General features: G+C 38.6%; 1 protein-coding gene across 10 annotated transcripts in view; it reads left to right on the plus strand.

Moving 5' to 3' along the window:
• The window catches only part of OPTN (optineurin), a 42,327-nt gene extending 25,482 nt beyond the window's left edge, over window positions 1–16,845 (plus strand). For 9 of the 10 annotated variants that reach the window (XM_060161891.1, XM_060161902.1, XM_060161915.1 and 6 more), the window contains 8 exons: window positions 189–291; window positions 1,817–1,932; window positions 3,301–3,450; window positions 3,826–3,919; window positions 5,276–5,434; window positions 10,216–10,346; window positions 11,882–11,964; window positions 16,289–16,845. In XM_060161891.1, the coding sequence (XP_060017874.1) occupies window positions 189–291; window positions 1,817–1,932; window positions 3,301–3,450; window positions 3,826–3,919; window positions 5,276–5,434; window positions 10,216–10,346; window positions 11,882–11,964; window positions 16,289–16,416 (964 nt within the window). In that variant the 3' untranslated portion in view covers window positions 16,417–16,845. The remainder of the gene's footprint in view (window positions 1–188; window positions 292–1,816; window positions 1,933–3,300; window positions 3,451–3,825; window positions 3,920–5,275; window positions 5,435–10,215; window positions 10,347–11,881; window positions 11,965–16,288) is intronic. The other variant, XM_060161852.1, reaches the window with a different exon arrangement.
• The last annotated feature ends 570 nt before the right edge of the window (window positions 16,846–17,415 follow it).

Below are 17,415 nucleotides of genomic sequence, written 5' to 3' on the forward strand. Positions count from 1 at the left end.
CTTAAATCAATTCTAGCCAATATCAGATTGAAAGCAAAACCAGAGCTAATATAGAGAATGCGAAGAGATTTTGAAAACATTGATCTTTTATCCAGATTTTGAACAGTGTTCTTTTCAGTGCTTCCACAATTGTTTTTCCTCTGGAAGCCAAAGAGAAAGTAACTTTTCTATATTCTTTAATTTTTCAGAATTTCTGATTTTGAAAAGAAAGCGAAGGATCATTGTGAGATTGAGACCCAGACAGAGGGGCACACAGAACAAGAGAAAGAAGAGGAGAAAGGCACGGAAACTGTGGGTACTAAGAGTCTAAGACTGTTACCACACCCCCGGTGGACAGAGAGTAGTGCAGGCGCTGGAGCTGCGTCTTGTGATGTGTTATTGGCTTTAGCAGTAGAGAAATAATTTCCATGTTGAGTATTTTCTATTTCTCTCATATTTCCTTGTCCTGATCTGAATTTCATTCATTGTAAATTGTACTGAGATGTATTCCTGTCCTAGTGATTCTAGGAAATCATGTCTCTCTCTCTTCTTGGCTGATTTTCTCTCCAGAATTCCTAAGTGGACAGGCCCACTAATTGAGAAAGGAATTTTGTCCAATTTATAATAAGATCATTTGAGGATGTGACCCAGAAACGTAAGGGAGCATTGAAAGATCTTGGTTCTATCCCACTACTGGTTTGAACAAAAGAGTATGAACAAAAAAGGCTCATTTTTATATACATGCTCATATACCTTTCTGTTCTGTGGCAACTCAGAGACGTGCCTCGTAGCCTGCAAACAGTCCGAAGCTTGGGGAAAGGTGATGAAGGCAGGAAGTTGTAAGACCCATAGTAGCCCATGAGAAAGGCATTTACATAAAATACTTTAGCTAATTTATTTATTCAGCAAATATATATCAAATGCCTACTGTATGCCATGCTCTGGGCTGAGTCTCCTACTTTCAAGAGAATGGAGAATATTTTAAAAACTGAGATGAAGAGAACACCTGTGAGTAGTAGTACCCTATTGACTACAACTAATCGATAACTAATAATAGAGAAGTACTGAGACTTCCATGGCACCATAAAACTCACTGACAAAAATTCTAGAGCTGCCAGGGAAAAGGCAGTACAGTGAAAATAGTTGAGTAAACTAGAAAAATAAATCAGCCAGGGAATATGGGCATGAGTTGCTAGCTGGATAAATTAGATTGTGCTTTGACATCACTGTGATCTAGGATCCCTTGAACTATGATCAGGATTCTTTTTTTTGTTTTAATTTATTTATTTTTGGCTGCTTTGGGTCTTTGTTACTGCGTGCGGGCTTTCTCCAGTTGCGTCGAGCAGGGGCTACTCTTCATTGCAGTGCATGGGCTTCTCATTGTGGTGGCTTCTCTTTGTTGTGGAGCATGGGCTCTAGGCACGTGGGCTTCAGTAGTTGTGGCTCACGGCTCTAGAGCACAGGCTCAGTAGTTGTGGTGCACGGGCTTAATTGCTCCATGGCATGTGGGATCTTCCTGGACCAGGGCTCTAACCTGTGTCCCCTGCGTTGGCAGGCAGATTCTTAACCACTGCACCACCAGGGAAGTCCAGGATTCATTTTAATTAAGATAAAGACATTATCACAAGTGCATCCAAACTGATCAGTTAATGATCTATAATGAAACAGAGTTGTACCCAAAGCTTTTTTTTTCCATACAAGATATTTGGGGCGTTAATTGCCAGAAGTTTAATCAATTCAGCAGTCTTATTTAGACACCAGTGGTTCACACTGTTTTCTCACAAAGAGGTTCATTTAGCCTCTGATAAATGCGTGTTTGTGATTGCCTGGATGACAGGTTGGAAGTGAAGTGGAAACGTTGAACCTTCAGGTGACAACCCTGTTTAAGGAGCTTCAGGAGGCTCACACGAAACTCAGTGAGGCTGACCTGATGAAGAAGAGACTTCAGGAAAAGTAAGAATGAGAAATCCATTTTATCCTCCTTCGAAAAGTGTACAGTTTTACAAAATATGTTAATATACAAAAATATAGTTTTATTACTGTTTTACTGAGTAAAAGAAAAAGAGACCTAATTAAAATATGAATTCAGAGAACACTAATGTTCAGGTTAATATAGAAACATATTAAGAAGTCCTTGTAGTAATATGGGGGAATGGGCCCAAGGGACTCTGATTCTGCTGTTTGGGGACATTTGTTAAGCGTATATGAAGACCTGGAAAAAGCAGTGAGCCAGACTTCCTGTGACTTACGTGAGCTGACAACATTGATGTGAACAAACATAAAAGCTACAAAGGGCAAGAAGAACTTGAGTGAGATTTACTTAGGAAAAAAAAATTGATTTTCAATCAGTTACGAAGTCTAATTTATAAATTGGGAGAATTTTGCATTTGCTTCTTTCTCTTGATGTAAGAAGTTATCCCAAATTTAGGAAAGCTAAGTTGATGTTGTTCTTTTGGATTAGTTATCAAACATATTTCCAGCCCAATATAAAAGTGTATGTTTCCACGGAGTTACACTGACCAAGGTTGTACAGTATTAATGGTTATCTAGTACAGCATAGCAGCTGATGCCTAGGACTTTGGAGAAACAGACCTAAGGGTGAAATATGGATCTACGCCTTATTTGTGGTATTACCCTGGACAAGTTATTTATTTAACCTCTCTGAGTCTCAGTTTTATCATTTGTAAACTGTGTGTCATAATTCTGACTTTGTATTAAGTAAGCTAATGTTTAACATGCTTTGCGTTAATGCCTTGCACGTAGCTATCAATGGTTTGTATTTGCTGTTATATTGAAATTTTCTCTCTGATCTTTAAGAGGACTGAAAGCATTTCCTTCTCCCCTATTGAATCTTTGTCAGAAGTCACATTTTTTATGCTTAACAGAGCCCATAGTTTTAAAAATACTAAAGATATCCACGGATCACTATATGAGAAGCACCTCTAGCCAATTACTAGTTTGGCCTGTACCTAAATCACAGAAATATATTTGCATGACTAGTTGAAACAATTACTCCAGGTAGACAGTAGCTTGTGTGATCTTAGATCTGTACTTGTTTATGCTAGGCATAAGGGTTCAGAAATATGTAAATTTCTTTTACAAAAATCTGTATTTTTTTATATTCAGGCATAACAGTTCAGAAATATTACTTACTTCTAGTAAAGAAGCAGGGAGGATAAAATATTTAATTTTGTACTGTTAAATTTTTGAAAAATGTAATCCTAAAATTCTTTGCATTTGCTACATAATCTGGGGATTCGTTTAAAAGCCACTGAGAAATGAAGTATTGTTTTGTCCTCATGAAATTTTGCTCTTTCTTAGATGTCAGGCCCTTGAAAGGAAAAATTCTCCAACCCCATCAGAGCTGAATGAAAAGCAAGAGCTTGTTTATAGTAACAGAAAGTTAGAGCTCCAAGTAGAAAGCATGCGATCAGAAATCAAAATGGAGCAAGCAAAAACAGAAGATGAAAAGTGAGTATGCTGTGACTGAATGGCTACTTGCTAAAAGAAGATAGAATAGCTCTTTTATGCAGATTGGAATCAGGATTTAAGAATAAATTTAAAATTTTTTCTCTTTTATTTATTTGAAGGCGTACTAGTAGACTTTTCTGAGGAGATAAATGTTAAGTTTTATAATAACAGTTATGAAAATTATTTGTAATCTATCTTGATTGGGGAGGGGGGAATTGTTTTCTTTGCAAGTAAGAACATGCTAGTAGGTGGTGGGATGATAAGGGTGGGAGGGAAGATTTTGTCACCTGAGTGTTCAGAAGAGGGTTGGGAGGTAAGACTAAGCTTCTATGATATTTTTCCCAAGATTCCATTTTAAAATTTCTTTCTAAATAGGTCCAAATTAGCCACTCTACAGTTGACACACAACAGGCTTCTTCAAGAATACAATAATGCACTGAAAACAACTGAGGAACTAAAAAGAAGAGAGGTACTCATAGGAAAAAAATCACTTTCATAGCCATTTAACATTTTATGTAAATATCTAAAGTAGTTGTGTTAATCCTTAACTAGGTCTGGTTTCAAGGGTTGTTTTTCCATTTATAATTGATTTCTTGTGTCTAAGTGTTTATAACATTTTATAACTCCTGATATTCCACACATGTATAATGTGCCTTGTGTACAGAGGTGATGTGCATGTCCTATGGTTGGAGTACAGTTTTAGCATTTTTTTAATAAATTTATTTACTTATTTATTATTTATTTTTGGCTGCATTGGGTCTTTGTTGCTGTGCGCGGGCTTTCTCTAGTTGCAGTGAGTGGGGGCTACTCTTCGTTGCTGTGCACGAGCTTCTCATTGCGGTGGCTTCTCTTGTTGCAGAGCGCGGGCTCTAAGCACGCAGGCTTCAGTAATTGTGGCACACAGGCTCAGTAGTTGTGGCTCGCGGGCTCTAGAGCACGAGCTCTAGAGTACAGGCTCAGTAGTTGTGGCGCATGGGCTTACTTGCTCCGTGGCTAAGCTTTTAGCATTTCTAACAGTGGATGGGTTTGTAGGAGAGCTGAGCCTGAGCTCCTACATGAGTAATGACTGTATAGTGAGACTGCTGCCTGGAGCTATCACAGGGCTAGCTTGCCTGCTGTCAGTGAACTTGAGGCCCTGGACTTATCCGGCTGCATCTTAAATTATTGTAATAGTAATAGTAATAATGCCCCCAGAATGGTGTGATAATTTAAACACCATGGATAGAGATGTCAGGTGATAGATGTAGTAATTAACCCGATGGTGGGAATCCTTTTACGATGTATATGTATATCAAATCATCACGTTGTACACTTTAAATATTTTACAATTTTATTTGGCAGTTTTACCTCAATAAAGCTGGAATAAATAAAGACCACAGGAGCTTTGAATTAGAAGGGGTCTTTGAGTTTATATTCTTAGAAATATATTTTCTGTTTTTCATTTACTTTTACTAGAATATTGTTCCTCTCTAGGACCTAGTAAATTTTTAATTCAAACATTCCACTGACTTCATAAAGTTAAAAGTAATGTGAGTGAAAGAATAGGAGTATCAGCAGCTTACACCCGCCCTGAGATAGGGTTTACTATTATCTCCCTTATTTTAGTGTTTTCTTTTTATAAATCATTATTTTAAATTAGGAAATTATTATCTTCAAGGTGTAAATTAAAAGGTGTAAATGAAAGTTGCCAAATAAGTTATCACTGCTGATTACCAGAATAGTTTAGAGCCAGTCATTTTTTAAAAAATAAACCTTCATCTAATATTTTACTAAAATAGGTTGAATTATTTCAAAACCATGTCTAGAATAAGTTTGTCTTTTTCAGTCGGAAAAAGTGGATAAGGTGGTGCTGCAGGAACTGAGTGGAAAGCTGGAACTGGCAGAGAAGGCCCTGGCTTCCAAGCAGCTCCAAATGGATGAGATGAAGCAGACCATCGCCAAGCAGGAGAAGGACCTGGAAACCATGGCTGTTCTCAGGGCTCAGGTAGGCTTCGTTCCCAAATGTGAGCCGAGGCAGGCCAACCCCGATTATATTCTCTAACAGGAAAGTGATAGTGCTTAAAATATCTGTTTTGATTTTATACTATTTCCACCAGTATATTTTTAAAAACCTTTTTACCGAAGTATATCACAGGTGGAAAGTGCACCACACTTTTAGGTGTATTACTCACTGAATTTACCCATTCTACAGTTTATAGACAGCTGGATTGTTTCCAGTTTGGGGCTTTGTGTTTAATGTTGCTCTGTCATTCTTACGTGTGTCTCTTTGTTCACCTGTGCATTCGTTTCTGTTGGGTACACACCTAGGAGTGGAACTGCTTGTTCATAGAGTATGCATGTTACCCAGCTTTAATAGATAATGCCAAAGAGGTTTCCAAAGTGGACCAGTTTTCACTCCCACCAACAGAGAGTTCCTGTTGCTCTATATCCTTACCCATACTTGTATTAGAATTTTTAACGATTCTAGTGGGTTTATGATGGTGTCTCATTAAATCTGCATTTCCCTGATGGTATGAGAGTGAATACTTTTTCAGATGTTTACGGCCTTCTAAGCATCCCCTTTTGTGAAGAGCCTGACCCGGTCTTTGCCCAGTTTTCTTCTGGTTTTCTGGCTTTTTCTTCAATTTATAGGAGTTCTTTATATATTCCACATACAAGCCCTTGCCAGTTATACTTTTTGCAGATTTCTTCACTCTATGATTTGCCTTTCCACTCTCCTGAAGGTGTCTGTTGAATGAAAATTCTTAATTTTAATTCAATCCAGTTTATGAGTCTTTTTATTTATGATTATAGTACTTTTTGTGTCCTGTTTTAAAAACTTTCACTATCTCAGGGCCATGAACATATTCTCCTATGTTGTCTTCTAAAAGTTTTATGGTTTTGCCTTTTACATTAAGATCTAAAAACCATCTGGAATTAGCTTTTCTATATGGAGTGAGGTAAGGGTAAAGATTCATATTTTTTTCTGCATGAATATCCTGTTCATTTGGCACCATTTATTTAAAAGGTCATCTTAAGGACTCTGATGCCCTCTTTGTCACATATTGTGTCCAGGTACCCATGGGTCTATTTCTGGATTCTATACTGTTCCATTGGGCTATATGTACATCCTTGCTCTGGTACCATACTGTCTTATTATAAAGAATCAAATGCTTTGATATCTGGTAGAAAGTCTTCCTACCTCTTTGAGATTCTTCAAGAGGACCTTAGGTTTTCCTTTTCTTATAAATTTCAGAATTCGCTTGATATTTTCTACACAGAAAAAAAACCCTGGGATTTTGATTAGAATTTTATTAAATATATATAAATCAATTTGGAGATGATTGGCAACTTTACATCATTGACTCTTCCAGTCCACAAACATGACATCTTCTTTAATTACTTTCAGTCATATTTTTAATCTTCTTAGTAAAGATTTTGCTCATCTTTTATTAGATTATTCCTAGATGTTTTCTATTTTTTTGATATTTTCTATTTTTATGATAGTTTTATAAATAGCATTTTTTAAAACTTCATTTTCTAACGGTTGCTGCTATACAGAAATACAATTGATTCCTAATATTGACTTTCCATGCAGTAAACTTACTCAACTCACATTTTAATTCTAATAATATTTCTAAATATTCCTTTGGACTTGGTACACTAAGATCAGTTAAATAATGACAGTTTTTTTTTTTTCCTTTCCAGTTCATTATCTTTTTTTTCTTTCTTTTTCTTGCCTTATTGCACTGGCTGGGACCCCAGTGCAATGCTGTGTAACAGTGGAGAGAGAAGGCAGCCTTGCCTTGCTCTCAGTCTCAGTGGCAGTGTTTCCAACATTTCACTGTTGAGTGTGTGGTGTTTGGTACAGGCTTTTCATGGGTATCACTTACTAGATTAAGAAAATTCCCTTCTCTTCCTTGTTTGCCAAAAATGTTTATTTTGAGTGGATGTTGAATTTTATTTAGGAAATGTTTTTCTTCGTATAATGATATAATTAGATAATTATATGCCTTTTTCCTTTAATTTGTTAATGTGGTAAATCACACTGATTTTTAAAATATTAAACTTTGCCTTTCTTGAATTATCCTCTGTATATATTGTTGGATTTGGTTTGCTTATATTTTGCTTAGGATTTTTGTATCTATATTCTTGAGTAAGATTGGCCTAGAATTTTCTTTCTGCTCATGTCCTTGTTGGGTTTGGATTTCAGGGTTTTACTGGCCTCATAAAAACAAGTTGGGGCACATTTCTTCTCTCACTGTTCCCTGGAAGAATTTGTGTACAATTGGCTGGTTGTGACTGTTTTGGCCCACTTTTCTTACTGGTGGGTGGAGTCCTTAGAGAAGAGTTTTATTAGTGAACATGCATCCTGCCTGAGATGTAAAATCACCAAAAAAGTGGGGGGAAACCTTTTTTTTTTTGTTTCTATTTTGTTTGCTTAATTAAAAGTGGGATCATGCCATACATTTTGCACTACTTTTTCATTCATGATATATCTTGGATATCTCTCCATGTTATTACTCACAGCCATATGTAGTTTTTTTTAACAGTTGTATGGTGTCCAAAGTGTACATTGCCATGACAGGTTTAACCAGTCCTCTATTAATGGACCTGTAGGTTGTACCAATATTTTTGCTATTATCAACAATGCTGAACTGAACATTCTTGTATCTGTGTCTTTGTGCACTTGTGGAATCTCTAGTAAGATACAGAAATGGAATGGTTGGGTCATTGGATATGCCTGTTTTTAAGTTAAGTAAGTATTACCAAGTTGTCTTCCAAAAATGCATAATGAAAATTATTCTCTTACCAGAAGTAGATGAGAGCTCCTATTTCCCCACATCCTTGCATCACTCTTTTAAATGTTTGCCAATCTGAAGAAGATAAACAGATTATTTGTAGTGTAACAATGCCAGAAGTTTATTATTCCCTATATACATACTCAGTACCAGCTGCCCAGAGTGGCTGGCCCAGTGAAATATGGAAGTGGTTGACTGAACTTATGGTTTTAGTTTTATTTCGACAGGAATAGAATTTCAACCTGAGCTCTTTAAGGCATTTCCTTTGTTTGTGCATGATACTGTAGTCATGTACTTTTGCCATGTTCTGTACAGAGACATTTGTTTTGATGGATACTCTTGTTCATTCATTCAACAACTCTTTTTTGAGCATTTTATGTCAGACACTGTTCTCACTGCTGGGGATATAGGAATGGACAAAACAAAGGCCCAGTTCTTACTGGCTCAAAGCTCATAACTGATGGAGGTGAGACTCTAACTCAGATTTAGGTCTGACTCAAAAAAAAGCCCATAATCTATCAATGATAACCATAAAATGTTGGATTACTCACAAATGGCAGAAGTCCCTTAAAATGATCTATTTCATACTTTTTTGGTAACTACAGTGTGATTAGAATATTTAAATTTTTATTAATTTTACTTTTTAAAGTAATGGATAAAAATTTGTATCCGAAAAAATAAATAAATAAATAAATTTGTATCCGAGAACCACTAAATTTGAAATGAAAAACCCAATTTTAAATATAGGAAGTTAAAAACTGGTATTGAAATAATGCTCAATTCACTATTAAGGCATTCATTTTCACTTTATAATTTTTGTAACAGTGAAGAAACTACATATTATGGCATATTTACTTTTTTATAGGTAACAAATTATTCTCCAAACGTAGCAGCTAAAACAACAAGCATTTGTTATCTCACACGGTTGCTATGGATCAGGAATCCAAGAGCAGCTTAGCAGGGTGATTCTGACTCAGGGTCTTTCATGAGGCTGCACTCAGGATGGACTGAAAGATCTATTTCCAAGATGGCTCATTCTCATGGCTATGGGCGGGAGGCCTCAGTTCCTGACCATGTGTGCCTCTCCATAGGGCTGCTTGAATACCCTCATGACATGGCAACTAGCTTCCCCCAGAGCAAGTGATCCATGAGAGAACAAGGCAGAAGCCATGGTGTCCTTTATGACCTAGTTTCAGAAGCCACACACCATTACTTCTGTAATATCCTAGTGGTTACACAGGTTGGCCCATTCATTGTGGGAGGGGACCACATGAGGGTATGATTACCAAGAGGTAAGGATCACTGGCGCCATCTTGGAGGCTGGCTACCACTGTGGAAAGCAGTATGGTAAATGGAAGCGTCCATGGTACATGGGCTTCAATCTGGGTTCAAATGCTGGTTTGAGCACTTAACTAATTTCCCCAAGATTAAGAGCTATTAAATTTATAAATGGAAGATGAACATAGCAATTCTGCCTTCCCAGGATTTTGGATAAGGAGGAAATAAAATGGTCAATAAGGGCACCAAACATAGGACCCTGCAGATGTTTGGAATTCAATAAATAGCATCTATTTATTGTTGTTATTTTAAATTTAGCTTAAGGCCAGCCTTCATAAATATACCTGACAGGGTAAATAAACCATTTACCATATTAAGCTAGTGCTGAATATTATTTTTAAAAAAGAGACCAGAGAATTTTACTGAACTAATGGTACACACAGTATTTAAACTACCTATATCTATGTAATTGCTGGGCTCTGATAGTTTAAAGCGCGCGCACACACACACGTAACTTGTGTCTTCTATTTGAAGGTAGTTGGAAAGTCATGGTGATTACACTGGTTTCTAGCAGGGACAAGTACCTGTTATTTGCAAGACAATGTCACAGGATGCAGCACTACCTCTTCACCTTATCAGCAGGTGAGCTGTAGAGAATCCACATTTGTCTGGGTGGTAACTTCTGTCTCTTTTTTTCCTCTAACAGATGGAGGTTTATTGTTCTGACTTTCATGCAGAAAGAGCAGCAAGAGAGAAGATTCATGAAGAAAAGGAGCAAATGGCATTGCAGCTGGCAATTCTGCTGAAAGAGAATAATGCTTTTGAAGATGAAGGCAGGTGAATGAGGGGAAGACTTAGAGCACATATCACCCGGTCTGGGGGAGAGGTGACCCACAGTGTTTCCTAATTTGAGCTATAAGAATCGCTCTGGGGCTTCCCTGGTGGCGCAGTGGTTGAGAGTCCGCCTGCCGACGCAGGGGACATGCGTTCGTGCCCGGGTCTGGGAAGATCCCACATGCCGCGGAGCGGCTGGCCCCGTGAGCCATGGCCGCGGAGCGGCTGGGCCTGCGCGTCAGGAGCCTGTGCTCCACAATGGGAGATGCCACAACAGTGAGAGAGAGGCCCGCGTACCGCAAAAAAAAAAAAAAAAAAAGAATCGCTCTGAGCACACTTTGCCTGACGGTGTCCCTAACACTTAGTTTGCCCTGCAAGGCCTGGCAGCATCTTGTGGGAACCTGATCGAGTTCTTTTAGATAAATTGTAAAAACGTGACATTATGTGTTCCGAAGTCATATCCTGCCATTGTCATGGATGAAATATTCCTAACACTTTAAATAATTCTGTAATGTTTTCAAAGAAAATACTGCTAAAATTACTTCTATCTTTAAAATTTTCATTTTGATAAAATACTGAAATATTAAGGAATAGAAAATAGAAAAATACAGAGAATAAAATAATACACACCAATATGTATCCATCCAGAATCGACAGTTACTAATATTTGTTTTATTTTCTTCAAGTATATATATATATATTTTTTTTCCCTTTGCCGTACGCGGGCCTCTCACTGCCGTGACCTCTCCTGTTGCGGAGCACAGGCTTCCGACGCACAGGCTCAGTGGCCATGGCTCACGGGCCCAGCCGCTCCGCGGCACGTGGGATCTTCCTGGACCGGGGCACGAACCCGTGTCCCCTGCATCGGCAGGCGGACTCTCAACCACTGTGCCACCAGGGAAGCCCCAAGTATATTTTTATTAAAAGAAAAAGGAGTTGTAGATGAAGTTGCAGTCTTCTCCCCACACCCCCTGCCATTATAGTCCTCTCTCCCTTCCCCACACTGCCTGCAACAGCATCCCCAGCTGTTTTGTACTTTTGCATATATACACATCTATATAATATCTTAAGGTAATATTAATTTCTTAAAACAAGGTGCCTAGGTTATAAAACGGTCACTATAGGTATTATTCTGCAACTTGCTTTACATAACTAATTTTGAACTCTGTGTGTGTATATATATATATATATGTAGATTTACTTCACTCTATTTAATTGTGTATATATATATATGTAGATTTACTTCACTCTGTTTAATTGCTCTGTTGTGTCTTGTTTTAGAAATACGCCACTTTTTTCTAATCTTTTCCCCTGTCAATTGACATTTTGTTTGTTTCCTGATTTTTAAAAATCTTATTTACTTTTACTACATTGTGTCCTAGTGCCAGTAATATTTAAAGCTCAAATTACTCTTAAGTTCTGGTTTCTATGAACCTTGGCTTTGTAGTTTAGGTCTTTTTTTCTCGTACTTCTGTTGAATGCCTGCTCAACGTTGTCGTATTTCAGGGTTTCACATATAGTGCTGCGTTTCATCCCAGCAGGCAGTCCCTGATGGAAATGCAGAGCCGTCATGGGGCGAGAGCAAGTGACGCTGACCAGCAGGCTTATCTCTTTCAAAGAGGTGAGTCACGTGTGATTCTAGGTTGTCAGGGCTCCCGGGGTTAGCTATCCTATGAAGAAGATGCTTGAAGAAAAATTCCACTATACATCTATACAATGGATTCCAAATCAAGCTACCAAAAATGTAGCACCTATCAGTCTTATTTCCACAGTACCTCAAACTCCATCTACTCTCTACTGAATCCAGACCAGACTCTTCACACTAGCAGTTAAGGCCTGGCATAGCCAAACTTTTGAGCCTTCTCTCACTCTGTTCCCCTATAGATATTAGCCAATGGAATCACTTCCTGTTCCTTGAACTTATCCTAAGCTTATATAGCTACATATACTTGCTTATGCGGTATCCTTCACGTAGATGCCCTTCCCTCATTCATATCTCTCTTCCTACAGTCTCTTTCCAGTGAACTCTTACCCCATTATTTATGTGTTCTAAATATGCATCTAAGTACTCTAATAAATAAGCTCCCTTGGAGCTTATATGCTCACCTGCTTCCTGTTTTGCACATAGTAATGTTACCATTTATTGGGAGTTTACTATGCATGGATGCTGTGCTGATCCCTTCATACATATTATTTCATGTGATCCTCAAAAATTCCACGAGGTATATAGTATCACCATCTTCCAGAAGACAAGGTTAAATAACCCAGGATCACGAGGACTTTTAGGGACAGAACTGGACATGGGACCCAAGGTTATCTGACTGTTCACCACTGCATGGTACTGCATGTAATAGACTGGCACTAATTATGTACTACATCCAGATTTTAATTCCCTGAGTGAAATTGATCATGACACTTATTCAAAGTATGGTGCTTTGTTTATTGCGTGGTTTTAATACTCTAGTAATAATGTTCCGTCATTTACAGTAAATTACATCACTGAAAGGGAAGTATTTTCCTTGAGTCTAGATATGAAAAAACATAAAATTCACAGGATCAAAGACTGACATAGCTAGATGAAAAGTTAATAGCAATGCCACTAAGAAGAATCAGGGTGTTAGATGTTATCCAAAAAAAAAAAAAGAGAGAGCGAGAGAGAGATGTTATCCACATTCCACATAACTGGTTCTTTAACTTTTTTTAAATGCTGGCTGAGTCTAAGTCCCTTCCACATACCAACAGACTATTGAAATGGAACTATCACAGTGTTATCAACAGCAAGGAAGCAATATTAGTATGTATAGTTAACTATTAAATCCTAGGGAAATTTCTGAGTATCCCTTTTACCTCCTAACTCCACCGATGCCCCTGCCAGAGTTCTTTTACAGGAAAAATTAGGTTAAAGTAAATATTAGAGGTAGTAATTCAGGTTAAAAATACACATAGAAAAAAAATTCCAAAAAAAATAATACACATGGTATTCATGGGGCATATGCAGAAGCAGCACAGGGACTGACATAAATATTAGCCTCAGGCATTTTTTAGCATCAGCAGGTAAAGCTGTGTTCTCTGAAGGCTGCATCTATCCACGTGAGCACCACCAGGCCTTTTCTCTAACGTGAATTTAAATATCCTATAGCAACATCCATATACCCCATACCTAGAAGTGCCTCCAAGATTGTTTTGGTTCAAAAAAAGGACAATCTCTTGCACCTGGATTTCTTAGGGGAAGATATAAGGCAAATATCTATTTACACTTAAAAAAAAAAAACTGGTCAAACACTCTTTGACTTATAATCTAAAAATTGCCACAGAGGGGCTTCCCTGGTGGTGCAGTGGTTGAGAGTCCGCCTGCCGATGCAGGGGACACGGGTTCGTGCCCCAGTCTGGGAAGATCCCACATGCTGCGGAGTGGCTGGGCCCGTGAGCCATGGCCGCGGGGCCTGTGCTCCGCAATGGGAGAGGCAACAGCAGTGAGAGGCCCGCGTACCACAAAAAAAACAAACAAAAAAAATTGCCACAGAGTGCAAATGTATTCTTAATTATCCTAATAAGCTTTTTTGTCTTATAAAAAACAATATTCCAAACAGATTGTCTTAAGATTTTTTGTTTGTTTCCTAACAAAGCTGCCTTAAACAATAGCTCCCCTCAGTATATTTCATCATGGTTGTCCTCTGCCGTCTGCAGCCGTCTAAGTGTCTACTCTGGTCTGGGCGCTTGACTGAACACGAGGGAACAAAGGGGCATAAGGCATGGTCAGATCCGTGAAGGCCTATGGTTTAGTTGGAGAGACAGGATGTGCACATAAAAAGATGAATTCATAATACAAGATAACAAGTAAGGAATAGAAATAACAGTGCTGGAGATAAGAGGAAAGGATAACCCCTAAGGGCCAGGGGGGTTGAGAAAGGCCTTGGAAAGATGTGACTTTAAGCTTGACCTGGAAGCCAGGATTTAGATAACTTCTGTATGAGAATAAAAGGGCAAAGGCAGAAATGAGTGTGATGTGTTAATAATGAAAACTGACTAAGCTTATTTTATAGTGAAGAGCCAGGAGGCAGAGGGAACCCATTAGCTGACTGATAAAACAGCCCCAGTCTGCATCTTGAAACCTAGACCAGGACAAAAATAAAGGCACAGAGAGATGCAATAAAGTTTAAAGGGATGAATTAACAGTCCCTGATAAGTGGCAGATTGTCATCTAGAGCAGGGTTTGGTAAACTGCAGCCCACGGGCCAAATCTGGCCTGTCACATGTTTGCATAAGTAAAGTTTTATTGCAGCATAGTCATGCCCTCTTATTGACATATTGTCTGGCTACTTTCATGCTACAGTGGCAGACCTGAGTAGTTATGACCAAAATTTATGACCTGTAAAGCCTAAAATATTTACTGTCTGGCCCTTTACAGAAAGTTACTGACCCCGATCTAAAACAATGAGACTGTTAGAAAGCTCCCTGCTTCAGAAATCATGCTTTGCGATCAGTATTTCTATTCAAGGGTGCTTCTAAAGTTTGCTTAACACAAACTATCCGTAACAGTCTCCCATGTTAGTGAATTCAAATAATATGCTCAGAAGCAAAAAACCATACTAAAAGTTACCTCGGGCTTCCCTGGTGGCGCAGTGGTTAAGAGTCCGCCTGCCAATGCAGGGGACATGGGTTCAAGCCCTGGTCCGGGAAGATCCCACATGCCGCGGAGCAACTAAGCCCGTGCACCACAACTACTGAGCCTGCACTCTAGGGCCCGTGAGTCACAACTCCTGAGCCCACGTGCCACAACTACTGAAGCCCGCGCGCCTAGAGCTTGTGCTCCGCAACAAGAGAAGCCACCGCAATGAGAAGCCCGCGCACCGCAACAAAGAGCAGCCCCCGCTCGCTGCAACTAGAGAAAGCCCACGCGCAGCTACGAAGACCCAGCATAGCCAAAAATAAATTAATTAATCAAAAAAAAAAAGTTACCTCCACTATCATCTGCAAAAACAAACATTTTGGGGGCTGAATAAAAATCTAGAGACCTGGGTGGAGACGCTGAAAAACTAAAATGCTTTGCATCGGTGCAGAAAGATCAGATCAACGAGGTGCTCTGGGAACTAGAAACCATTTCCTGTACTGAGCACGGTCTGTACACAGGGGACCTGCTGAGAGCCATGACTTCTTCAGAGCATTCTTTGATTTAAGACTTGAACCTCAGTCCAACTCCAGAATTGGGGGAAACAATAGGACTGATTCTTCAATTCCTTCTCCTCACTTCCTTTATCTGGATAACTCTTGTTCATTCTTAAGACTCCTCTCAAGTGGAGCTGGTCTCATCAGGGGGCCTGTCTGCACCGAGCAGTCTGAGCCAGGCGCCCTTTTCTGCCCTCCCCAACAAAACCACCTTGTGTCTGACACAGCCTCAGTGCTTCCCTCACGTCGTGCCACTGTCTCTTTATCTTGCCTGATGTCCCCACCACGTCTGTATCCCTCTCTCCCATCTCCCAAGTGCTCAAAAGCATCTACTGAATGGCCGTAATTGTTGACTCTGCTTCTGAGAAGGTCCCTGCTGTTCCAGGGTCCCTCTCCATGCTCTGCGCACTGTCCAAATTCTCTCCTTCTCCTTAGCTTACATCCTCATCTATCCTTTTCTTCTCTCAAATATTCTAGTTTTTACTAGAACATGTATCATCCTGTACCTAAAACCAAAACCACATATTTTCACATACCTAGAACCTGGAACAGAGCCTAAATCCTAACATGATAGGGAAGCAGGTATTAGTTTTGGAGATTTTTTTCTATGTGTGTCGATTACTTCAGTTAAAGACCAAAATAAAACCTGTATTCATTTCCCACGAGGTATTGATTACCAAGTTTAACTGATGTTAAAATTAAAATTTACCATCTGTTTTTAAAAACTGCTTGCAACATGGAAGGAATGGATTAACATTTCATTTAATGCTTATTCCCAGGAGCTGAGGATAGAAACTGGATGCAGCAGGAACAACAGAATATTCCAATTCATTCTTGCCCCAAATGTGGAGAAGTTCTGCCCGACATAGATACACTACTGATTCATGTTACAGACTGCATCATTTAAGTGTTGACCTTTCACCTCCCCCAAACTGTTGGTAAATGTCAGACTTTTTCCTCCAAGAGTTGTACTTTTGTGTCATTTGTTTCACTCAAATATTTTGGCTCATTATTTTAGGAGAAAGAAAACCATTATGTTCTAAAAAGGACATTTTTTGGTGCATTCCCACAAACTCGCAAAATAGAATCCTTAACGTACCACTCTTCTGATAAGAGGTTTGTTTTTTGTTTAATATTGTTGATGTGAGCACTGAACTGTCCATGCGGGTTATGAGTGTGTGACATCGTGGATAGAGTAAATGTGGTAATAAGATGGAAGAAGCCTCACTGATTAAGAACCTTCTAAGGAGGCAGGAAAAAGGAAGTGGTCACAGATTTAATCAAGAAAAGTGTCTTTGAAGTATTTTTAAATAAATTACATTGTTATTTTTCTTTATTCATTTAAGATAGATCTATCTGGGGTTGTGTATGTGTGTATATCTTACAGTTTTATTTCAGCCACAGCACCAAAATTATGATGTGGCTCTTTTCAGATGTGCCCTGTGACCTTTTACTTGATCCTCAGGACAAGTGAAAAAATACTGACCTACATGAAGCGGATATATTAGGTTCACTGGATGTCACGTAATCATCCACAGTGTAAAGTTTTCTTTTTCTTTTGTTGTGCTGCAGGTATATGTTTATCAACTATACAGTAAATAGTGTATTAATTTCTAAAAAAGAATAGCTATCTATTAATTTTCTTCCTGGATCAGGCTCTATATTCATAATCACAAAAATAGTTATTGCAAAAAAAAAAGTTATTGCAAAATAAAATTTTGCTTATGAATCTTTCACATTGTTCATATATGACTAGCTAATTTCATAGGATGTGTTTTCTGTATTCAGCTTCATATAAGCTTAATACTTATTCAGAACCATTTTGTTAATTCCGTGAATATGAGCAAATCCCTTCACTAGATACCAGTAAGTGGTGTTTGAATTAGAAACTGTTCTTTCTAAGGAG

The sequence above is a fragment of the Lagenorhynchus albirostris genome, chromosome 1, assembly GCF_949774975.1.
Source record: "Lagenorhynchus albirostris chromosome 1, mLagAlb1.1, whole genome shotgun sequence".
Lineage (NCBI taxonomy): Eukaryota > Metazoa > Chordata > Mammalia > Artiodactyla > Delphinidae > Lagenorhynchus > Lagenorhynchus albirostris.